The sequence below is a fragment of the Carassius gibelio genome, chromosome A1, assembly GCF_023724105.1.
Source record: "Carassius gibelio isolate Cgi1373 ecotype wild population from Czech Republic chromosome A1, carGib1.2-hapl.c, whole genome shotgun sequence".
Taxonomy (NCBI): Eukaryota; Metazoa; Chordata; class Actinopteri; order Cypriniformes; family Cyprinidae; genus Carassius; species Carassius gibelio.
The window spans coordinates 25,128,069-25,153,729 of record NC_068371.1 but is presented as its reverse complement, the minus strand read 5'-3'; the positions used below and the strand labels follow the sequence as shown (position 1 = coordinate 25,153,729).

Here is a 25,661-nt window from a genome sequence, read left to right as displayed (position 1 = left end):
GCCAAGAGTGTGCAAAGCAGTAATCAAAGCAAAAGGTGGCTGCTTTGAAGAACCTAGAATATGACATATTTTCAGTTGTTTCACACTTTTTTGTTATGTATATAATTCCATATATAATCCCACATGTATTAATTCTTAGTTTTGATGCCATCAGTGTGAATCTACAATTTTCATAGTCATGAAAATAAAGAAAACTCTTTGAATGAGAAGGTGTGTCCAAACTTTTGGTCTGTACTGTATATATATATATATATATATATATATATATATATTATTAATGAGTTATTGTTCCGCTGAGAGGTTGTAATGTATGACTCATCCCCTGTGAGCAATTCGGCCAATCAGAAAGCAAATGGCAGGTTGTGAGGAAAAGTGGAATTGCTGTATGAAAGTGATTAAGTGAACTATGAGGGAAGCAATGCACATATTTATGTCAAACTCAGCAGTATAACTCGGCAAAAAGTGCTCTTAGCAACATACACACACATTAACATACACATTCTCAAGAGCAGGTTCTGAGAGTTCGATCAAATAAACAGTTCATCTTTATGCAGTTAAACAAGCATGTACATATATAATCTCACATTATACAATTTGCTGACTTAAAATGCTTAAAGTTGCTTTATTGTCTTCTCAGACCCCTTTTATGCTATTTCTCAAGTCTGTTGACAGCATTGTGACAGCAGTTTTCAAGATGCTATAGTGAGAGTGTCATTGACACAGATCAGAAGAGCTGGAGGTGACAGGAACCTTTAAAAAAAAGTGCTCTGCTGTGTCACTATAGTCAAAACACTGTTGATTTACTGTATTGAGTAATTCACTACATATGGAATAAATTAATTCATTTTTTCAACATTGAGATTAAAATAACACGCATTTGCTACTGTGAGTAAATTATTTATATTGTTAATATTACTTTAAGGCTTCATTAATGTACTTCCTCTTAACACACACTGTGCTGATGCTATTTTGTGAGGAACTTAAACTAGACAGCTGGACAAATGCATATGGACATCTTAATTAAACGTTATCAACAATTATAATTATTTCCTATTCATATAAGGTAATGGATAACTCCTGAATACTTTGATTATGTCCAAGACATCCAGGCTAATGTTGTTTGTATAAATATGACATACCTGTAATTTCTTGAATTAAGTTGAGATTGATTTAGTGCACCAAATATCTGTGTCTGTTCATTCATTCATGTGTGTGTGTTTGTGTACTGTATGGTCTGCATGATGGAGTGGGGGGGGGGGGGCTGCTGGTTACTAGGATACACCCATCCATCTGTTAGTGCGGGTAGTTGTTTTCAATGCGGTGCGAGAAAAGAGATCATTTGTTCAAAACACCTGCATTACCAACGTGCAAAGTGTCTCAAATCTCTCGTTTTTAATATCATACACCCCAGAGATGATTACCACGCACCTATTTGTGAATTTAACGAATATTTGACATTTGAAAACGCGCCCGTTTTCTTTTGCAATGGACAGTGTTTGAAAGACAGATAAACCGACAGCTGAAGATCGCTTTGAGTGATATCTGCGGTCGAGAACGGGAGCAGCGGATCCACCGCACGCACGCACGCACACACGCCCGCTCGAGCTCTTCCACACACACGCGCTCGATCTCTTCACCGCGTGCACAGACGCTCATCCACTTGACCGGTGCGGTATAGACATTGTTACGTTTTATCCACTTCTAAAATCCGCGCGTTGATCCATAATGGAAGAGAACATGGAAGAAGGACAAACCCAGAAAGGTATTGTGTCCGATTGCTTTCCTTCGCCATCATCCCCTTCTTTTTATCATGCGCGCTTGTCTTTGTGTTGATGCATACGCGTTTACAATCATACTTGATGTCGACGGCCACTAATTACTTTTATGACAGTTTTACAGCCTTCAGAATCAGTAGTTGTTTTGTTAAAGGCTGCAGTTCAATTTGCAGTGATGTTAATAAAGACCAGTGCTTCGGTTAATTGGTGCTGGGAATGACAATTGTCAATATGCTCATTTGTGTCATGCTTTTTTGTGCTTGTCTTAATGGATAATGAGGGTTTGTCACAGCTCTCTGTTCTTTCCCCTCGCTCATTCTTTCTTTCCATCATTGGGCTGCTCTGGTTATCACCACAGTGCAGCCATTACACAAACAGAAGGGTCAGATTAGATTAGCGTGGCTGTTCACAGCCTTTTGTCTGTTAAACTGTTTACTTTACACGATTGTCACTCATCTGATTTAAAGGGCTTTTGTGCTAACATCACAAGGTGTTTGTCTTGGGAGGCATGTGGGAGAAGGCGTCTGTTGGTGCATGTATTAAAAATTAGTTATGAGAACACTGTATGCCATGCAAGAATGTTGATTTGGATTTCCATTCAAATACAATTTATTTATTTATTCAGATGAGGTGTCCAATATTTCTGTTAAAGATGGTTTGATTAGTCTTAAATAAGCCTGCAGTGTCTCTCCCACTCACACGCCCACTCTCATGCTTTCGTTTTTCTATTATTGCTGTAGTTGGACTTGCTGAAGAACAATAGGCGGCAAATATAAGGTGGGGCAGGGGGGAGTTTAAAGAATAAGGCTGGTTGCCATGGCATGAGTAGATATGTGTCATCAAAATGGTGCTTATGAGCAACATAGCTCTTCTTTAAGTAACGGCACTGCTTTCCTGCAATAAGTGACCCACTTATGAGATAAGAGAGAGAGAGGTAAGAGAGAAAGGAAATCAGGGCAGCACTGAGCATGCAAAATTCTCTCTTTTTAACCCGTACTGTACCCCTGTGCCTTGTTATTGCCTCAGAGAATGAATTATAATCAGCTGTTGATCAAAACACCATGTGTTAGAAAAGTTTAGGTTGCAAAAGGCTTGATATGGGACCATTTTAATTCAATTCACATAGACTTCCAATAGAAGGTGCGTTGGTTTCTGCTGATGCTGGTCTGTCAATGTGAACACCCACAATGAAATGCCTTACACACAGCCTACAGAAGATGCTCAACAGATGCACAGTACTTCAGCGCTTTCTGTGGAAATCAATCATTTCCACTACCCTCATGCGAGGAAGCACTTTGCAATAACAGTGTTTAAAGACTGCCCATGGGGACCATCAGCGAGGGATTCTCGCAGACCCAGTCCAGCTCTCCTTAGCACTCTCTCTCTCTCTCTCTCTCTCTCTCTCTCTCTCTCTCTCACACACACACACACACACACACACACTCTCTGTCTCTGTCTGTGAATGAATTTCAGCCCTAGTTTTCCAGTCCTCATTGTTGATATTCTGTAATGTCTTGTTCTCACTGAGGATAAAAATTTTTATTTAATAATTAGTGAGGAAGTAGTTGCTAGACAAAAGGGCCATGAAAATGACTTATAAGATATACCTGCTGTGGATATATAGAAAATTCATTTGGCAAAATATCAACTATATGAACGGTTAATTGTAACACAGGCAGCATCACAGGAAATCTGACTGGTTGTGGGGGTTAAGATAGATAAATCATTCATCTTCAACAGATGGCAGAGTACTCTGGATTAATTCTCATCTTTAGTGTCCATAAGTGGATCAGCAGGCAGATAAACTACTGTCACAAGCTATGCACTTCCAATGGATACAATAAAGTGTTTATGCATGCATGTGTGTGTCATGTTGAGAGTTGAGACTGGGTCCATGGCCACAGTAAGATTTTCATTAAAATGTATAATTGTATCGCTGTAGCATATCATCAGAGCTGTGGCATCATACTGTATGCATTGGACAAAAAACTTCTTGAAATCAAAAAGGAAAAAAAAATTAAGCAATTATATGTCTTTGAGTGCAAAGATTAAACCACTGTTTGACCTAGAGGCAGTTTTTGGATTGAAACTGTATTGATCTTGCCCTTGGGAAATGCTAAAGTGCACAGCAAAAATGCCTCGCTCTTTCTCTGCGACCATCATTCAAACGCTCACGTTAACTGCATAATCTTTAATGTAGAAGTGAAATTGATTCTCTGCACTTTGATTTGCGAATTCATGTGCTCACTAACATTACTTAACCATTGTTATGAAGCATCAGACTGGATAAATCATATTTCATAAGGTCTTAGTGAATAGGTTATAGTGTCAGTCACCCACAGAACAGGGCTGGAACAAATTTCTGTTATGATATTCAAATATGGATGGATTTTGAATGCAGTTCTGAGAAAAAAAGTGAGAGAAATGCAATTGAAGGGTTAGTTCACCCAAAAATCATTAATATCTCACCCTCATGTCGTTCAAAACCCGTAAGACCTCCGTTCATCTTCGGGACACAGTTTAAGATATTTTAGATTTAGTCCGAGAGCTCTCAGTCCCTCCATTGAAACTGTGTGCACAGTATACTGTCCATGTCCAGAAAGGCAAGAAAAAGTTAGAATTTTTTGAAGCATCAAAAATACCTTTTGGTCCAAAAACTACGACTTTATTCAGCATTGTCTTCTCTTCCATGTCTGTTGTGAGATTTCAAAACACTGCAGTTCAGTGATATCCGGTTCGCAAACGAATCACTCGATGTAACCGGATCTTCTTGAACCAGTTCACCTAATCGAACTGAATCGTTTGAAATGGTTCGCGTCTCCAATAAGCATTAATCCACAAATGACTTAAGCTGTTAACTTTTTTATTGTGGCTGACACTCCCCCTGACTTCAAACAAACCAATATTCCGGAGTAATTAATGTGCTCAAACAGTACACTGACTGAACTGCTGTGAAGAGAAAACTAAAGGTGAACACCGAGCCGAACCAGATAACGAACAAAAGATTGACTCGTTCTTGAGTCAAGAACTGGTTTCATCGGTTTTTGGATAATCAGTAGTTCTTCCGGACAGTTCGATTCAATAAACCGCTTTCTCAAGTGATAGCACGTTTACCTCTCTTCCTCTGAGGAGGTTAATGCGGTCAGCGCAGCGGAAGTGCTAAGAGGCACGTGACCTCCACGGAGGTTTCCAGAAAAGATAGTTCAGCCGTCTCTTGCAGGTGTGCCGCCTCAGAGATCGGTCTTGAGAGGCTGATTGCATTCATAGACTTATTGGCAGCATGAAAACTACTGCCAGACGTGTCTGAGTGAGAGGCCACAGAATACAGTTTGGTTCCCCTCCCCCTCAATTCAACGTGGCCTTTCCCACCCTGATGGGCCCCAAGCAGGCTCTGGCAATGGGACAGAAGTAGACACTCTCTGAGGATGGAGCCCATTGAGGTGGTCCCTCCACTCATTGCAGAGTCCGGGTCCTCCAGTCAGTACTTTACTGTTCCGAGGAAGGATGAAGGGTTGCATCCTATTTTACCTCTGCATCTTTTGAATCGCTCAGTCAGGGGACTGAAGTTCAGTATGCTTGCACTCAAACAGGTTTCTCATGATCTGCTCAAGCCCATGTGGAGTAGACCTTGGTTCATGTCTCAGGGCCCAGTTCTGGGAACTCCTTGTCGCCGTGTAGTCGCTGTGTAAACCAGTCAGTGGGCAGACACCCTCTGGTTACACGTTTCCCCAGTGGTGCGCTGAGGCTGAGGCCTTCGGCCAGAAGAAGCTTATGCTAAATGGTGGATCAGGATGCTATCCTAAAGCCTCAAGTCCTTTGATCTGCCCTCTCTTGGGGGTCAAGACTTACTCCTTCTGAAGTTTGTCCATTGGGCAGGATATCCCCAATTACTTGTCAGGCACCTGGCTCCTTCTCTCGCTTTAGCTGTGCTCTTCCACACTAGAGATTTGAAATCTGGTGGCGTGGGCATAGCCGTTCCCAAAGTGTTCTCTAACACAGCTGAAGTATCTGAAGAGGAACGTCTCAGGTTACACATGTAAACATGGTTCCTCGAGGGAACGAGGCACTGCGTCTCGGGCCATACATCTGGTATCCTTGTCGGTGCTTGCTTCATTCCTGGAGACTGACACTGGTTTCAAAGCACATGCTTTTAAGGTTACTGGTTGATACGTCACCCTGCCTATGACATTTCTGCCATCCATTGGACTGATTACACACGTGGTTCAGAGCCAGTCATGCTGAAAGGGCTTTTCCAAAGTGTTCTCTGACACAGCATCTCATTCCCTCGAGGAACCATGGTTACATGCATAACTTGAGACATTCTCCTTAGGAAAATACAATTTTGGTGTGTCCTAAATTATTGTACATAAATGGCCCAAGGTTCATCACCTAATTTCGTTATGCACTGTAGTTGAACTACTGTTAAAACTAGTTGCACTACAAAGTTCCTGCATTTAAATCAAAAGGTATGTTCGTGTTACTACAGAGAGTAGCCATTCTTAAGAAATAATATAAATACCATGCAGACATTGACTTTTTTTTTTTTAGTCATGATGTCATAGAACTGAAGATTTGTTTTCAGAAATTTAATCATGCAGTGACAGATGAAAGACTTTGAACTAGGATTCAGAATGAGATTCTCTGTGTACTATTAATCGTTTGCTTCTTTTGTTGTGTTCTTTGCCACATACCTTCAAAAGTATGATCGTTCTGTGTACTCATTTAAAAATACGTCACTTCTTCTTGTCTCTTGATAAATGATGTCCTCTGGGCCAGAAACCCTCTGATTAATGTCCTGAGGTGTAGGGCTGCACGATATTGGGAAAAAATTACATTGCGATATTTTATTTTTCTGCGATATATATTGCGATATGAAAACTAATTCTTTTCTTACAAACAAAAACGGGGTGAGCACATTTACATTCTCATTTTAAATTATTTAAACATTTTCCTATTTATTATAATTATTTAAACATTTTTATTTTCCTATTGTACTTTGCCTGAAAATGTTTCCAGCACGCTTGCGTGTCACGTGAAAAATAGGCGTCGGTTCTGTTTCTAGCATGCACGCATTTTCCGGGCAGCACGTCTCATGCAGGTAGTCTACAAGCTCTAACCTGTTAACATGGGAGCCGAATCAAAAACAGACACGCCACGCAGCTGAGACGCTTGCGCCACGCATCTAGTGTGGTGCCGGCCGCGCGCGCGCGCTCTGGTCCATACAGTATATCCATACTAGCAGTGTGCATCTCAAGTGCCTTAAAGCCATTCCAGGTGTGTGTGAAATATGTAAGATAATGTAATTAGAGTTAGCAACTGCTTTATCAGAATGCGGACTGAGTCTGCTGGGCAAATTTTTGCTATCTGACTCTACTCTTATTTTTATACGGTCAAACCACTTTTTTTGCATGATGTCATGCCAATGGCATTGTGATTTTAGGTACTTCTAAGCTCTCAGTCAATTTTAATACTACTTGGGATAATTACGGCATTTTGTGCATGTATGCATATTTTTATTGTAGCTCAGTGTGTAAGAAAAATAGCAGTGTCAATCAATTAGTCAGTCAGTGCATCTGGGGATGGTTAGTAACCTTACTCCACCTTATGGGTTTGAAATTTAAGTTTCTTCTCTTTACAATAACAATTCATTATTATAAAAATGTCACTCTCTGGCATGAATGTGCTGAATTAGTATGGTGACTTCACAGAGCAGAGAGTTCTTGTTTTTGTTCATTTCTGAATCAAATACAAATACAAATACAAAATGGCAGTTGTCAGTACTTAACCAATGCTAATACTGGCCCTATAGCAGTCAAATCATAGTTGAGACAACAAACACTGGTTGTAAGAACAATATTTTGATATTTAAACAATGTTGAAATGGTTGTTGATAATTGACAATTAAAGGGTTACTCCACCCCAAAATTAAAATTTTGTCATTAATCACTTAACCCCATGTCGTTCCAAACCCATAAAAGTTCTGTTCATCTTCGGAACACAATTTAAGATATTTTGGATTAAAACCTGGAGGCTTGAGACTGTTCCATAGACTGCCAAGTAAATAGCAGTGTCAAGGTCCATAAACGGTATGAAAAGTTGTCTTCAGAATACTCCATTTGCCATCAGTAGACATGTGCTGGTATTTGTTAATGTGATATATCATGGTAATGAATATGCACGATATTGTTATCGTGGGCAATTCTAAATACCGTGAATAATTAGATATTACAAATTATTCAGAATTTGGAATGCATTTTAAGAATACTATTCCCATTGACTGGTCAAACTGCTGTATGCTGCTTGAAAGACGTGTGTGGCTTTGATGTTAAACAAGCATGCATGAGAAGCACATGGGGGAACGTGAGAGACACGTTGGATTAAAGCACATCGACTCTCTGAAAGCAGCTGACGCTAAACTGCAGAAAATGCAGTTCTTACCCTGGAAACCCCATAAATAAAGCAGCTGCGCTACTTTCTAAAACATATCTTAAATCATTTTAAATGGCCATTCAGATTTGTGTATTCGCTATGATTTCACAGTCACAAATACTTAAGTATTTAGACTTAATAAGCTATTTATTTTCCTTTTTTTTTTATTTATTGAATCTTTACTACAACATGCCCTAGATATGTTTGAAAGTGTTTTGATTCTTTATTGTTTATTCACACTTTACATTAGGGCTTCATTAGTTAACATTAGTTAATTCATTAGCTAACATGAGCTGCCAATGAAAAATTCTTCTGAACATTAATTTGAGGCCATCCTTAAAAATATTCTTGTTTGCCATAACCCGACCGACCCTGTCAATTTAGGACCGACTCTATTTTTATTTTTTTTTGCTTTTAGTCCGACCGACTTGCACATTTGTGTTAAGACCGACAATTTTTTTTTTTTTTTTTACTCTTCAAAAAACTAATACAAAATCTATAAATTAATATTAAATACATTTTAGTAAGTATTGTAAATATATAAATTGCTTAAGCCTACATACAGATGAAGACTACGTTCTTTTTTTAAAAGAAAACCTGTGATATCATCTATGTTTACTCGGATGTCACACAATGGCCTGTGCGTTCGCTTCATCTCATACTCTCATTCATTGTCAGAGTCAATGGTTCGCGCTTGGTAATGATGGCTGCGGCTGCAGTAAACAAAATGTTTGCGGTCACCGTTCAAAGTCATACAGGTTCGGGCACCATAATGCATCTAAAAATTTCATTAAAACAGCTTGACACCACTTTAAGTTCTCGAAAAACTGTGCCCAGATCTTTTCCCAACCCTTCTCCTGTCTAGTCTAAAACTTTGAAAATCTATTGCATGAATCGATTGGACCAACCAACACAAGTTTAGAAAATGAAAATAGGAAATTGATTGTAACGGCCTTCTCTCGGAGCGCGTCCAGGTTTTTTTTTTTTTTTTTTTTTTTTAAACACTCGTCACACCGCAACTGCAGCTTCGGACACACATGCATAACAGCAAATAATACTTCTGCACAGTGTTTCTCTTTTTACAGCAGAAATGGTAATTCTGCCGATATTCAGACAGTCTCATGCATACAGATACAGATTCGGGCTAGAATCGCCTATGTATGTGATTTTTTGTCATTGTTGACATTTCTAATCGTAAACACAGCCATGTTGAAGCCTGCAGTAAACGTTTTGCATCATGGCGGCCCACTCTGCTTCAATAAAGGAATTATTGAATAAAGTTGTTATTTCTTTTTAGTTTTTTGGGGTTCCCGTCACTTCATATAACCCAGATTGCATGTCTGATGGCATATGGAGTATTCTGATGATGACTTTTCATACCATTTATGAACCTTGACACTGTTATTTACTTGGCAGTCTATGGGACATTCTCGAGCCTCAAGGTTTTCATCCAAAATATAATTGTGTTCCGAAGATGAACAGAGCTTTAAAGTGATTAATGACAAAATTGTCATTCTAGGGTGGATTATGCCTTTAAAAGTTAAGGTTAACTCATAACATTTGTTTGTCATACTAGTACATTAATCCACACATATAAACCAATCAAATCCATAGTTTTGTCTGTGAATAAATGCTGCATCTATTTAGTTAGAAATACATTTCAAGCCCTAGTGGGATGGAAGAACATGACAGACAGCGAAGAACAGTGCCTTGCTCATTATCATATCAACAACTAATACAGTACATTTCAACCTCATTGCATTTTGAGTAGATACAGTCTGTCTAGACAGTGTTCAGACCCTCATCACAGAGTCTCAGATCTAGCACTTCCTTAGAAGTGACCTAGAGATCTCAGCCTGAATTTTCACAGGTTTGTGCACCTCAGTGCATGAGTGCTGTATAGAGCTTCAAAGGGCCATGCAGAGATGCTGTCAGCTGTAATCATGCGCTCTCACGCCAATGCTAACACCCAATTAGAATCACTGAGCTGTCATACAGCAGGCCCAGCCCTCAGAAGTTCCTCAATAGCATTAAAGAAATGAATACAAACAAGTTGTGGGGAAAGCATATACATACATAGACAGCAGACCGCTTTGCTAGTATTTTATTGTATTAAAATGTCTGATATATGTCCCGGTGTCTCAGTAGCTTAACTGTAACACAGTAGGGAATATACAGCAGATAACATCCCAGTGTGGGTCACTGAAGGATCTGCAGGAACTATGGGCAGAAAAATAGGACATTTATAGATAGTAAAACCAGAAACAGTGTTGTTCATTGCTTCAGGGGACAGTGAGATTTCATTGATGGGCAGTCTAACATGGAATACAGCAGAGAGTGAAGCTGCCCACAGTACATGGTTGAACTCTCTTTCATGGTGAATAGATTATTTAATGTACTTACAAGTTGTGATCAGTTTAAATAATAATTTAATTTGCATTTTAGCATTACAGAATATGTAACAATCCTTGTCATATATAGTTGTGAATTAACAATGAAAATTTAGATTTTTTTTTTATGCATCTATGGGATTCTTAAAATAAATCTCCTATAGGCAGGAAAACTAAAGGCAAACTACTTCAGACTGCTTACTGCACCAAAAGTGATGTTTTCTGCATTCCAGATAAAACAATAGTCCAAACTAAACAATGACACTATAAATATAGTTTTATCTTCTGTGTTTAACTCTACTTTAACAGACTTACATTTGTTAGCATTTTAATTTTCTTTGACCTATAATATAGATTTACTAGCCATTAAGTTAACTTCAAGTGACTCTTAAATGTTTAAACTTTAAAAATTATATATTTTTAATAAATGCATTGACAAAACAGGCAGATTGTTTACATCCATTACATATATTTATATATATATTACCAATTTCTGTAGACAAATATTTAATTAATTAATTAATAGACAATAGTTTTATAGCTCCAGTTCCAACTGTGGCTGCATGACACATCTCTCCAGAGTCATGAATGAACCATTCTGCTCTCTCTTTTGGCCCAGCTAGACAATTAATTAATCCTCATTGTTCCTACCTGACAAGCAATTTAATACTCTTCCAGGAGCACTCAAACATGCACAAACAATGCGATTTCAAGAGCGTTAGAATGCAGCCATGTTGTGGATTGCTTTCTAATAATTAAAATTTGTGTAGAGCAAACACAATTATGTCCAAAGCTGAGAGATGGGATGTTTGTTTACGTCAGAATCTGATCTGTGTTGTTGTTTTGGCACTCACTAATTAGTTAGTGATAATAAGCCAATATGAACACACTACATAAGATCTTATCACATGGTGCTCACAGCTAACACAAAGCCCCGTTGTATAAGGGTGGTGGTGTGATGTCATGGGTGACCCAAGCCCTTTGTATGGTAATGCAGGAGGGAGTATGCGTGCCACTTTCTCTTCTTGGACACCCCTCCCCCATCATCCTCCCACCATAACCTCCCTCCTTTCTGTCTGGCCTGGGCAGCTCAGCTGAGGGTTGATCCGATTGCCTCAGACCCACTGGGATGATGGGGCTGCACACAAACACACACAAAATTTAATCAGAATTTTCTGCTCGATGTTGAAAATCCTGGAGTTTGTGATTATGAATAAACATATACTGATAAAAAGTACAGCAAAATATATATTTTTTTAAATTAAATAATTTAAAAATGTTTAATACAATTATAAGTAAATGTTACAATTGTATATGTCAACAATAGACCAATGATAAAAATTAGGGGAAAAAATGATCCAACCACATGATGGTCACATCGCTCACATGTGACACGCTCTTTGAAAAACCATAATATGGAACATATTGCTAATCCTAAGCGGCTATATACACAGAATGCGTTGAAAAATAAGATGAGACATTGGCAATAGAAAGGGAAAAACACAAGGTTATGAGACGGGAATTTTAACTTGAAAGCCACATTTTTAGAATGCCATTTCATGTGCGAGATGCAAGTGCAATGGTCAAACATATCCATGTAATGCAGGTTCACATAGAAAACACAGTGGAAAAGCAGATTGTAAAAAGAAATGACTTGTAAAGAACTGCCGTTCTATCTTTGATATTTCATGTTTACAGGATGAGCTAAAAGGTGCTGTTATTTTCTTTATTGATTTTACAAAACATGTACTTTTAATAACAGCCTACAACTGGTACTTTGTCTTTTTTTTATTTACCTCTAAAAAAAATGTGTCTACATGATGGCTAAGAAATAATTAGCAATTTCTTATTTAAATTACTTCTGAACATATAGGATATTTTTTAGACCAGTTTTAGACCAGTGAATTTGTTTTACGTCATCACCATGTTGAACTTTTCATGTGTTTTGCACTTAGAAAAGAGCTCTCTTTAACCAGATGGTTTTTAAGTTTTTAATAAAGAGAATGTTGTAGTTACATTTTAAGTTGTCTAAATAACATTTAAAAAATTTACATCGTAATTAGGGCTGTCACTTTTAGTTCGAAAATCGATTGCACAATCGATCAGACCAACCAAAATTTTTTCGAAAATTAAAATAGGGAATCGATTTTCACCAAATATGTACACTTAATTTTAAAATAATTAAACAATTAAAAAATATAGATGTAACAAAACTCACAAACAAGCAGAAAAATAAAATAAAGAAATCCGAAAGTGCAATATGCCTTCCAAGAGCTAGACAGAAAATACCAGCAATTTTACGCTCCTGTAAGACCCAGTGATGTCGAAAGCGTCACTCTTTATGTTATGTTAGTTGCTTGCATCGGTGTGTTTACAGTGAACAAATACAGCTGTTTTTTTGCAGGTCTGTTGGCAATGGCAGAATATATCACTTTTACAACTGTTGTGTCCTGACTTTCCTACTGAGATGGTACAAAATGCAGCCAGGTAGATTCATGTGTGTGTGTGTGTGTGTGTGTGTGTGTGTGTATGTATATATATATATATATATATATATATATATGTGTGTGTGTGTGTAATCGTGAACCGGTCACACGTTCTGAAAAAAAAATGATATTGATTTAGGGGTGACCCCAAATAGCCGATGATTCGATGCTTTGATTCGAGGAGCCTGGTTCGCCTACTAATCTCACAGTCGATTATTCGCGGGGCTGTTATGATTATGCCGTTCTGAATACAGTATGTGAGTGTTCAAATGTCTGATTTCACATAGAACTGTTTTAAGTTAATATACAGCCTATTATGATAAAGCAGTGAATAAGAATCTGAAAAGAAAGCAGCTTTGAATTAATAATTTAAAGTGTGTGAATAAACCCAACCACCCCTTTAGATTTATGTTTCACTTTCCATAATCCGTGACCGACAGAGGAGCATCTTGTCGGCAGGGATTTAAAACTTTACCAAGACTCAAACTGATACAGGCAGAGAATGGATTTTTTTCGAACAGGTAGGCTACAAGTGATTTCAAAACATTTCAGCCGGTGAATGTATATCGTGAATATGTTATTTACCTGATATAAGATGTATTTGGTTTTGAGTCAAGCGCTTCATTGTAGTACTATGGTGATATCTTTAGCACACAGCGCGAGCAGGTCAAACTACAATGCAGAATATTAATAACTATGACTGGACTGTCACACCCATACCATTATAATGAGAACACCATTATAATAAAACGCTATGAATTTTGAAATATATGAAATTAGTTTGACTGCGTGTATAAATAACAAAGCGTATTCTACATGAAATTATGAGTTTAATCCCATTGATTAAAAACTTGCTATAAGGCTCACTCTACTGGTCATCTTCAGCGCGAGCAGCTCAAAACAGAAATGCAGAACATTAATAACTACTGTCATATAGGCTAACTTTATAATGAGAGCACTATTGTAAAAATTGTGAATTGTCAGGGTTTCGCTGACTTTTAGTGTTAACTATCTTTTAATCAAAACATGAAAACATTCTTTACCGCGTTTGTATCTGCTAGGCATTTGTTGCACATTTTCCCTGTGTCTTAACATCATTCCCGATTAGAAAATTCCCGATTCGACTATGAAAATCCTTAGTCGGGGACACCCCTTTATTGATTCGATTTTTTACCATATTTCCCAACCCTACATTATATTCTTTCAAAGACTTAGAGTGCCTGACATTATTGGCATTGATGGTTCCATTAAGAACCTTATAACATCCTTGGAATTTTTTCCCACTGAACAAAAGGTTCTTTATAGTGGAAAAAGGTTTCTTCATATTATTAAAATGTTATTCACACTATAAAACATAGTTATTTTTAGAACTATTCACTGAAAGGTTCGTTGTGAAACCGAAAATGGTTAACCATGGTTCTGTCGCTAAAACCCTTCTTGTGAAACCTTTATTTTTAAGAGTGTAACTGTCTGATGTTAGAATTCACTTATGGATGTTCAACATCCTGAAGCCCTTTGCAGCAAAACCAAACATAATTTTGATCCCTGCCCACTCATACACTTGCAGACACTCTCGAATGTGGTTGCCAGGTCTTGGATAACTGTTCACCACTGAATAGGCATGACTGGATTTTCTGCCAAATAAAAGAAACCATGGCCTCAGATACACTCAGTAAATGGTTGAGACTCTATTCAGCTGTTGCCAAGCAAACCAAGCTAGTGTGATTGATGCCAATGGGTTTATTGTTAACACACCGTAGAAGCAGTCAGAGAATTATATTTATTCAATAGGGTGTGCTGAACTGAATTTTTGCACACTGTAGCAGAGATTGAATTATAACTCATTTAAAGGGTGGGCTTCAGCATGTTAAATGCTCCTGTCAGGCCTTATGCCAGTGTGAGAGTCCGTATATGTGTATTCCTATAGCCCCTTTCACACTGCCATTCCACAAGTGTTCCTGCAATTGTTCCCTGGTCGCTAGATTTGGCACTTTCACACTGCCAGTGATGACCTGGTATATGTGCGTGCTTTCACACACAACCCTTGAAGATCCCGTAACGACACGTGACATCAGCGCGTGACGTGTAATGTACGAGTCGACAACGCTAGGCACGTTATACTTTCACTGAAGCAAGCAAACGTTCTCTGCGTCGGCGCGGAAAGTGAGGAACTAACTGATCTCTGCTTCATAACAGTTTGCACATATGTTTTCATCGCGAACGTCGATCTTCCTTCAAAACAGCCGGTATCGCGCGTCATCACTTCGACACGGAATTAGATCTGGCTTTTGTTCACATAGCGCTCGTCCCGGGTCGAACCCCGCAATGTTACTAGGTCCCCGATTACTAGGTCCCCGATCCGGGTTCAATTCGGTAATCAATCCCGGGACGTGATTTCTTTCACACAGAAGGCGACCCGGCAATGTTCCGGAAATATTGCGGGTCCGACGTGCAGTGTGAAAGGGGCTTATGTGAATCTTCAGAAATCGCTCTTAAAAACACATTAACCGCATTAGCAGAGCTACTGAGCAGGTCAAAAGAAACAAACTAACAGCAAAAACACTGGGTCACCTCTGTCCCTTCCTACCACTATCATGTTTCTTTGTTCCTGTGCTTTCAGTTTTTTTTTTTTTTTTTTACCAGTTTCCACAATTATTGCATGCTTTTCTTCTTCATCTCCTTCAATAATGCTCACTGCTAAGTCCTTGCACTTGTTATTTTCCTTTTGTGGGCTGATCAAACATTACATTTGTAGAAGTTGCCCATTGGGGAATAAAATAATATTAGTCTAACCCTGAAACCCAGAGCCGTAGCTTGAATTCTTCAGCTTGCTTCCTTTATTCTCCGCTAGTAACCCTTGATCTCTGTGTGCGTATAAGAGATGTGTCAGATTCTCCATTGTCCCACTGATTTTGTTGATGTACAGTAAGTGGGTCATTGCACACAAGCAGAACTTGCTTGGGTTGTGGGTAATTCTCATTAATAACACTGCTCTTTTTCACTGGCATACCTGTGCACAAAGAAATGTCCATAAAGAAATGACACACTTCAGTGATCCAGGTCCAATCACCCACTGAATCTGAATGAGAGCGAATCCCTGCAGTCACGTTCCAACATCAACTGGAAAGCCTTCCCAGATGGTGGACTAACTCCATATTAATGACTATGGTTTTAAAATCAAATATTTAAAAAACAGTTTTGGCCATTTAAGTAAGAAAAAAAACAAAAAAAAAAACTCTGCCCTTGTTTGCCATTCCATGTTGCAGATATTATTGCTAGAATATACTGTAGAAGTTTTATTTTATTTATATTCCTATAGAGACTGGGTCATTATCTTTGCTTTGCTATTTGGAACCCTCCATACGTACATGTCCCATGCTAGGATTGGAGTCCTAATGGGGTTAATGGGAGAGATGCTTTGTATTTAGTTAGTCACCCGCTCAACAATTTATAGCCATGCCTGCTCTTTTCTGTCGCTCTGAAAGCTAACCACTTGATAATTTTGACCTTTTGATCTGATTGGGCAATAGACTGGAGGGCGTAATCCCCTCACGACTGTTTGACAAGAGTCTGGCAGTTGGAGCAAATGAACGAGAGAGATATGGATGAGAGGGGCTGGATCGATAGGGAGTCCCTTTCTTGTTGTATGGTTGTAGTGGGACAATGGGACATTTCTTCAAGCCTCATCAAAAGCCCCTTTTGGAAATTGGTTAGCTTTGCTTGTTTTGTTTTATAGTCTGTGTTAAACAAAAATACCTATAAGTATTAACAGTATTATTGTGAAATATTATCACAGTTTTAAATATCTAACCGTTTTCTGTAATAATACAGTATATTTAAAAAATGTTTCAAATGATGCTTCAGATATAATTCTAATATGCGTAGTTGCTGCTCAAGGAACTTTTCTTATTAACAATGTTGAAAACAGATGTGCTGATCTTTTTTTTTTTTTTTTTACCACTAAATTTTCCGGGAGTATTTTAAAAATATAAAGTTCAAAAGAACAGCATTTATTTGAAATATAAGTCTTTTGTAGCTTTATAAATGAATTAATTGTCAGTTTTGATTCGTCTTTGCTAAACAAAAGTAAAATATAAAAATAAATCTTTACTGAATAAAAGTATTCATTTCTTAAAACTTCAAAATAAAAAGTTGTACTGACCCCAAACTTTTGGATGGTTACGTGTAAATGTTTAATTATATAATGAAATTTGAACTAGTGTATCAATATTGAACTTGAAAGATGACCTCACAGTGGTGTACAGTAGAGTTAAAAAGTAAGTTCTTTTTTTTGTTTAAATCCTAACAAATGCATCAAAATATATGTTAAATAAAAAAATAATAATAATAATAAGAAAATAAAAAACATATATATATATATATATTAATATTTTTCATTCAGTGAAAGTCTACTTTGTACACTGCAACTGTCCCATGCCAGCTGAAATGGACATACTGTCCAGTGATGCTTCAAGCTGTATTCAAAATCCTCTTTATTCTCTCTTCATAACTGTCTGTCTGTCACTCTTCTTTTAGGCGCACTCTTTGTTTTTTGGTTGTCGGGAGTGCTAATAGACTGCTTTTGCAGGTTGTGCATCAGTGGACACTCTTCATTTACAGGAGACAAGAGAAAGAAACAGACAAATAGAAAAAAGGGAAGGACAGCGAGAAATGTAGGGGGCATGTGGTGGGAGAGTTGAATTATTGATAGTGATGGCAGGCCCTTCTCTGCGACACACTGCACTGCTTCTGAATAATGGATGAAGCTTCCTGCATGTGCACAGGCTCACTCACCCATTTGTCTTGCCACTGTAACGTATGCTCATCTGAGCCCATTGGCGGGAAAATGAAATGCTGAACACTGAACAATCAACATATGGTCACTGTGTGACAGGAACAGGTCAGTGATTAAAGTGCATCCGAGTGGCTGCTGACATATTCATAACAATGGGGTTCACCTTTCTGCAATCTTCTAAGTTTAGCCTGTGAAACTTTGCAAGCAATTAGCAGCAGATTGTTTAGCCCACAATTAATGGGCAGAACAGATGAGTCTTCTCACAGAATACTTCAGCTGTCCAAAATGGGCAAACCCCCCCCCCCCCCCCACACACAAAAAAGAGTACAGTGAAGGTGCAACAGGTTTACCAGCAACCCACAAAATGTGTCAGTTTTATTTATATATAGTGATATATTGAGGTCAGATTTCAAATATTTTAAATATGCAGACAAATTATTAGCAGTAATAATTTATCTTTTGTATGCTTGTATTAATGTTGTATGCTTGGAATAGACTAATTAGCGTTGGTTTAATGAATGTGTCATAACTTCTGTAAGTATAGCTAATATAAAACTCTTAACAACAAATAATAAAAAAATACGTGATTGTAGACAAATACAGTAGCTCTATAACCTAACGAAATCAAAATGTATTCTAGCGGAGCATTTATTGTTGTGATACACTGTAAAAATTATCAAAGTAGTGAAAAAAAACAAAAGGTGATTGGAGTAAATTTTACAAGCAAATTCTATTTTAGTCGTTCTTCAAAATGTTACATTTAATTCAATGTGTGCTGTTTCACTGTACTTAATTGTCAAATTTGATTGAGGAATGCTTTAGATTATTGAATATGCTGTGGAAATAAGTCTATGCACCCCAATGATGCATTTATAAAAAATAAAAAAAAAACTTAATATTGTTGACCCCCCCAAAAAAATGTAAATAAAAAATAAAACAACGAACAAACAGTAATATTGCTCAATAAATATGTCAATGTCGAAAACGGGTACAATGTTTTTTTTTTCAGGATTCTTTGATTAATAGAAAGCACTTATTTAAAACAGAACTGTCTTGTCATATATATTCAGCTGGGTGTTTGGGTTGTTGAGGTTACTAAAGTTTGAGGACTAAAAAGATTTTTGTGCGTGACTGAATCATGTGTCTTTTGAGGTGATTTCAGCTGAGTTCAGCGCAGCCCTTGTTCATGACCCTTTGCCATCTGAGCCAAATTGATGCCTGTGATGCCTGACAGCTGGCAGTACTGCGCTGTCTCACTATCCGAATGAGAGTAAAGGACAGAAAAGAGGGGAGAAAAAGATTATTTTAATATATCAGCAAATGCATATAGCCACTGATTTACTTACAAAGTGAAAGTTTGGTCTTGGTTTATGGCTTTATATATCTGAGCACTTAGTCTCTGTAAGTTGTTGACTACTCTGTGTCAAGCACCAAGCACTCCTTAGAAACTCGTTTACAGGTCATAAAATTCAGTGTGTTATGATGTCTGTAATGAATGCATCTATATTAAGTTCATCAAGGAACAGACTGTTCAAAAATACATGCATTTCAGACAATGGTGCAACAGCAGCTTGTTAAATATATTTCACAAATTCATTTAATCTCAGAGGGTGGCTCTATTCACCCTTCCCTTATGAAGTTGTCCAATTAACGACCTTGGTGTGACTATAAGAAGCTCACAAAGCAATCAACACAAAGACTGCTTGCTAATTCGCAGGTTTTAATGAAGGCCTGCCACTTTGAGATCCAATGTCTGTCAATCCCAGGAGAATAACGGAGCATGGCATTGGTCTGCTCGTGGGCCTCGCTGTAGTCCCTCCATCCTCTTTATTGAAGCTTTCATATTGTATATCATTGGCCACATCATTTTTTTTAATCATACTTTAACATGCTTTTATGTTTTAAAAAAGTTTATTTTAATTGTTTTATTTTGATTAGTTTTTAAATGCAAGTTTTTTTTTTAAATAATACCAGCTTTAGTCTTAAAATCCGGAAAATTAAAGACAATTATTAAAATTTTAATGAAATGTAATTAAAATATTAGCAATATTAATGTAAACAAAGTGTGAAAAAAATATTTATTTTGTGGGGGAAAACAATATTTTTGCCCCCTAATAATTATCCAAAAGTTAATTAACTTGGTAACCGGGGAAACAATGCTTATTTGAGTTTAAATAATGATGTGATAAAAAAAGGATAAATATTAATTTTATGTGAACAATATTTCTGTAAATATTTCTAAGCTGTGATATTTCTATTACTGAAGTAAGTCACAGAATAAGAATATGTGAATCACTCAATTTTGCAGATACAACCTCATTATTCCAAGGTGATGATAAATCATTTAAGAAGTGGTGATTAAATGTAAGCCTGTGGGCAATAAGCACAAACATATCACACATGTGCAGTCCAAAGTTTCAAACTCATTCTTTTGTAAAGGGGAAATGGATTCATATAAATTCAATTTACAAACATTATCTAAACATGAAAAGTCTGAGTTCTGATGCATGACCTGCGAGGGAGCTGGGAAAGACGTTTGGTGTGACATGCCCTATATTTTTCAGTAAATTTTTGTGGCAAGTCTTTGAATTGCATATGATTTTTCATTGGAGCCACAGGAAACTAGAAGTTCATTGATTGCAGGCAGAAATTAAAGAGTGAAAAAGTTGTGTTCCCAAACATCATTGGGCTCCAAACACAAAGCAACATGATGCAAATTATTGTGTTTTGTCTGTTTGCTTTAAGTAATTTATGTATTTTAAAATAGAAAGCAACTATCATTTTAATTTATACTTTGTGGTAGTTTCCCCGAAAGTGATGATTATGTTGTCTTGAATATTTAGGATGGAATATGTGCCTTATTCCCAAATGTTTAATGCAATATTCAAATTTTTTTGCAGAACTTAATTTCACAAGTTTTGAAGGAAACATAGCCATTGTTGGTTCTAATTTCTGATCTTTTAAAATAATGTTCTGTGAAGAGCTGCGATCTCTTATCAAGCAGTCCAGGTGGTTCATTCTTTGTTTCTAATTGTTGTCCTTTCTAATACTGTACATCAAGCTTGGACATGCCTCTCCAACAGAGCAAATTGCCACAAACAAGAGATGGAACGCAATGCAGTCTTGTCAAACACACACCTACTCAAAGTAAAATCTAAATCATGATCATGAAATATCAATTATAAATGTTCTGTGTTGAGTGGCTCATATAAACACGTAATACATTGCTGCATTGACTTACTGCACCCACATTTGTCTGATGGTGCTGGAGTCATTTACACAGATGTGATGCATCAGCTCATGCTCTATCTCTCTCTCTGGTTGATCTGCGGTCATTTAACATGCCATTAGCTGCATGCTGGGGAACTGCTTCACATTCTGGTCAGGCTGGCAGCTGGCTGCGGCTAACAGAGCCGTTCAGAGTCTGTGCATGTGGTGCTGTTTTGTTTAATATTTGAGTGTGGGGGAGGGCTTTGAAATCCATTACAACAAATACAACTCTCATAGAAACAACTGTTTAAACCTGATTTTTTTTTATAGGGTAAAGAAAGGGACAGGTGGATTATAAACTGTCTGCTGTCAGGAGAGTTGCTTTGCATCAGTGGCAGTAGTAATGGTACACTTTCAGTCGATCTGTCTCAAGATTTGTAATGCTATATTGTGGCATTCCAGGATGATTAGCTCATAAATCAAAATACATAAAGTGCTCATTTTAATGATTCACATTTGTAAGCCATTTGCATTCTCATTAGGACAATAGTTTTTCTTCAGTGTGTATTTGCAGACTGAATACTAATGCAAGCTGCATATTTCAGGGGTTTATATTACATATTGGGATATTTAATTCTAGCTACTTCAACTTAAAAGTGAAGTTATTGTAGTACAGTGTTGTTTTCCAATGAATAACAATGGGGAAAATATGCGATTTGTCCTCAGAAGCCTTTGGTGTGTTTAATTTCAATTTCTCACTCAAGCATTCCAAGATGTCTTCTCTCCGTTTGGAACATTGGCTGAAAGTACAAGATGCTTTCCTAAACTAAATGTGACCAGATAAAACGTAGAGAGAAGCGACTCTCAATAATCTTTCAATTCTGCCCTGTTGCTAGCCTCATAGATGTGGTACATTCTCTCCTCTGACGGTGGATTAAAGACACTGGACAGAGAGGAAATGAGACAGGTGTTCCAGTCGTAAACCTACATTATTCCAGCAGTGCTGCACAATGTTGAAATAAGTCATCTTGGAAGTGTGTTGTCTATTTTTGGGTTACATCATTTCCTCATCAACTTTGATGGCCTTTCTAATGTGCTTTTGAGGCTGCTCTATGGTTTCATTCCATTTGAAAATAATTTAATCTGTTTGAATTTACAAATTAAATGTTTGGATATAACGTTTCATTTATAGTACAATTATATTAACCCATTTTAAATATTAAATCACATGAACAAGAGGAGTGGCTGGCCGCACACTGATCCACTCAAGACTGGAAGTCTACAAAAGTTATTTTATTTTTCAAATTGCATCGTGCAAAAAGGTGCAAAGTGCATGTGGGTTAAAAACAGAATGGACACCAGCAAACATTTCAGCGCATTGCTATCTTCAGTGCTCATTTAGCAAACAACATTCACCTTTTTAAAGCAAGTCAGCAATTAAGGACAATCAGCTGAATGCAGTTATCTCAAAATCTCAATTGTCTCAAGTAGAATTACAAACAAGTATATATACACATTATTAAATCACACAAATGTTTTTCTTTTTTTTTGTACAAACATGGAATGAGTTAAGATTATTTAAATATACTGCCCTCCATAAGTATTGGAACAGTAAAGAAAAAAATTGCTTCCTCTGCTGTGGAGTCAAGACATTTGCAAATATGATTAAAAGATGAATATTCGACAAAACTACAGAATGTGACATTTTATTATTAGGGCAGTCTAAGACTTTACATTTCTTTGCCCTGATGAAGTCCTTGACTCAACTGGCAGGGTGTTTTGGGTCATTGTCCTAATCCAATAAGAATTGGTTTCTAATGCGTTTGGTGGTATTTTTTCTTGAATATTGGTAGCCAAGATGATTTTGTACCCTTCCAAATTCATTATGCTACTTCCATCATACATTAAGTGATCATTAAGGGGTTCTAGAGACAGCCATGCATGCCAATGCCATGTCACCACCTCCACCAAGCTTTACAGATGAGGTTGGATGCTTAGGATCATTTGAAGTTCCCTTTTTTTTCTCTACATTTTTGTTTTTCAATCACTTAGATAAAGGTTGATCTTTGTCTCATTGGTCCATCAACTCTACTGGCTCACATTTGTGAGGAATCAGAGATCAGAGGTTTGCATCTTGCTGTGTAGCTTCTGTAAATCTGTGTCAAATTCCCCTGCGGACTGTAGATTGACAGAGCATCACTCCAGCTTTCTGGAGGTTGTTGGTGATTTTACAGACATGTATTTTAGGGTTAATTTTCACAGCTTTTATGATTTGTCTGTCATCAACTACTGTTGTTTTTCTCAGGCGATCAGGTTGTCGTTGGTTGCTGATGTCGCTGGTAGTTTCCAAACTCTTGATTTCTCATTGCCCTTTGTTTTTCCTATAGTTCTAATGGACTTCCTCTTTTATTTTAGCATCTAAATTGCTTGCTTTTGTTTCAGAGTCGGCTTCCTCGTCTTCATCCTGGTTTGTGTGTTTCATCATCGAATGCAAGACTTAGAATGCAGAAGCAATGGATACACCTGATAAGACACATTCCCTGCTTTTAATATATGAAGGATGAATGCAACAGAACACAGCTGAACACAAAGATAGACCTGTAAGGCAACTGTTCTAATACTTATGCACACATCAGACAGGGAGATGAAACTCTAAAAGTGCTGATGTTCTTAGCTGGTAAAACATCTTTGTGTTGAATCACCCAATAATACAATTCTGTAGTTTTGTCTCATATTCATCTTTTAATTATATTTACAGATTTCTTGACTCCACAGCTAGAACAAATATGGTCTTTACTGTTCCAATACTTATTGAGGGCACTGTATATTTATGAGAAAATAATTGACTAAACATAGGAAAGGCTTTGTAAGGAAAGAAAGGAGATTACCATTTTAATGGTTTCTGATGCTGATCTCCTGGATGAGGTGGACAAGCAGGCAGATAGTATTGCTGATAAACTACCAAGCAGAAAGCAATTCATCTATAAGAGAGAAAAGATTCTTCATGCATATTAGAAAATGCTCACTGCCTCTCTTAACCTTAATATTGTCTTCCTCCATTAGTGTTCACATGAAAGTGCCTGCCAATGCTACCAGGTCTCTTATAGTGCTTCATTTATTATTTGTGATGTAATTATTATTTTATTTTATTTTTCTATCAGTGGTGTCACATAATGACTGATTAATTAATGATAAAATGTCTTTTTTAACTTATCAGGATCATGGATGTAGTAAATTAAGCTCAAAAGGGAAATTATTAATTACAATTATTTATATGAGCTGCCAATAGTAACTGTAGCAGAATTAAATTGCCAACAACTAATCTAATTGTCCAGCGAACCCTTAGCACAATTTCATATCAGCTCTAAGAAAGGATATTTCCGTGGCCACAGAAAATACTTTCATACAGTATTAATGCATTAGAGCATTTAGCAAAATCGGAATCTTAAAGGGACCTTGATTTGTAAGGCAGAATCAGCAACTCATGTAATCTGTGCGCACATTTTTTATTAACTAAACACTAACGCAAGCTAGTCTAATAAACAAACAAACATACATACATGCAATCACTCATACAGGGGAAAGGGAAAATGAGATTTGATGGATGATAACATCAGGAAAACCAGAAAATGATGCTATGAAAAGAGTCAGTTAACCACCTGAGTAAAACAATCAGTGCCCTTTATTATAACGGGGTCTATAGCTATACTACACCTCTGTTTCGTTTGGTACCTCAACACCGAACCTACAAACCTACATTCCAGGCCAAGGAAATGCAAATATCATACATTTAATATGATATTTGCATTTCCTTGGCCTGGAATGAGCGTCTTGATGGTTTGTAGGTTTTGTGTTGTAGTAGTCGCGATCACGTTCTTCCAGTTCTCTTTCAAGCATACGTTTCGGTGTCTCACTATGGGATACGCCCCTTCCGCGTATTCCTCAGAAGCCCAATACCATTACGCCAGCCCCAATTGGCTGGCAGTCATGACGTTGCGTCAGGGAGTGGCTCCCTCCTCTTGGTATAAAAGGAGCGACGCAACGTCATTACGACATTCAAAAACCTCTTCTCGCTTCACACCAGAAGCCTTCCTAACTCTGATAGCCATCAACTGGTCTCCACGCTGGTTGCTGGCTTATCATTCTGGTACTGTGCTTATAGTCGATCTGTTGGCCACCACGCCGCTTTCGCCTACCCCTCAATCGGCATTCCAGCTCATTGTTAGGGTCATTCAGTACCGCAACTATGGCTGCAGCAATGCAGACTAACGTAGCTAGCAAGGGAGATCCGCGGCTTTGCTCATGCGGGAACAAGATCTCATGCAAAGACACACACCAGGTCTGCTCTGCATGTCTTGGGCTGAAACATGCTCAAATGGCGGTCGATAGTCCCGGATCCTGTGAGCACTGCGCGCGTTTCACCATGAAGAGCCTCCGTCGCAGGTTAGCACGCCAAGCTAGCTTGTCTGGCCATGATCCCCTCATGTCAGCTAGTCCCGCTCCGGTTTCCGCCCCTCAGGTACCTATTCCTGTAGAGCTGCCCACCACGGCAACCCTATCGTGGGGCGAACAACTG

The 25,661-nt window shown here is 37.7% G+C and overlaps 1 protein-coding gene across 3 annotated transcripts in view; it reads left to right on the top strand.

The window, feature by feature from the left end:
• LOC128016563 (neuronal membrane glycoprotein M6-a) overlaps positions 1–25,661 on the top strand; it is a 74,084-nt gene that overhangs the window by 29,347 nt on the left and 19,076 nt on the right. The window contains exon 1 of one of the 3 annotated variants that reach the window (XM_052601188.1): positions 1,317–1,762. The exons of the other annotated variants lie outside the window; for them this stretch is intronic. Within the exon in view, the coding sequence (XP_052457148.1) occupies positions 1,726–1,762 (37 nt within the window). The 5' untranslated portion in view covers positions 1,317–1,725. Of the gene's footprint in view, positions 1–1,316; positions 1,763–25,661 lie in introns of those variants that run through there. 3 annotated transcript variants of the gene reach the window in all.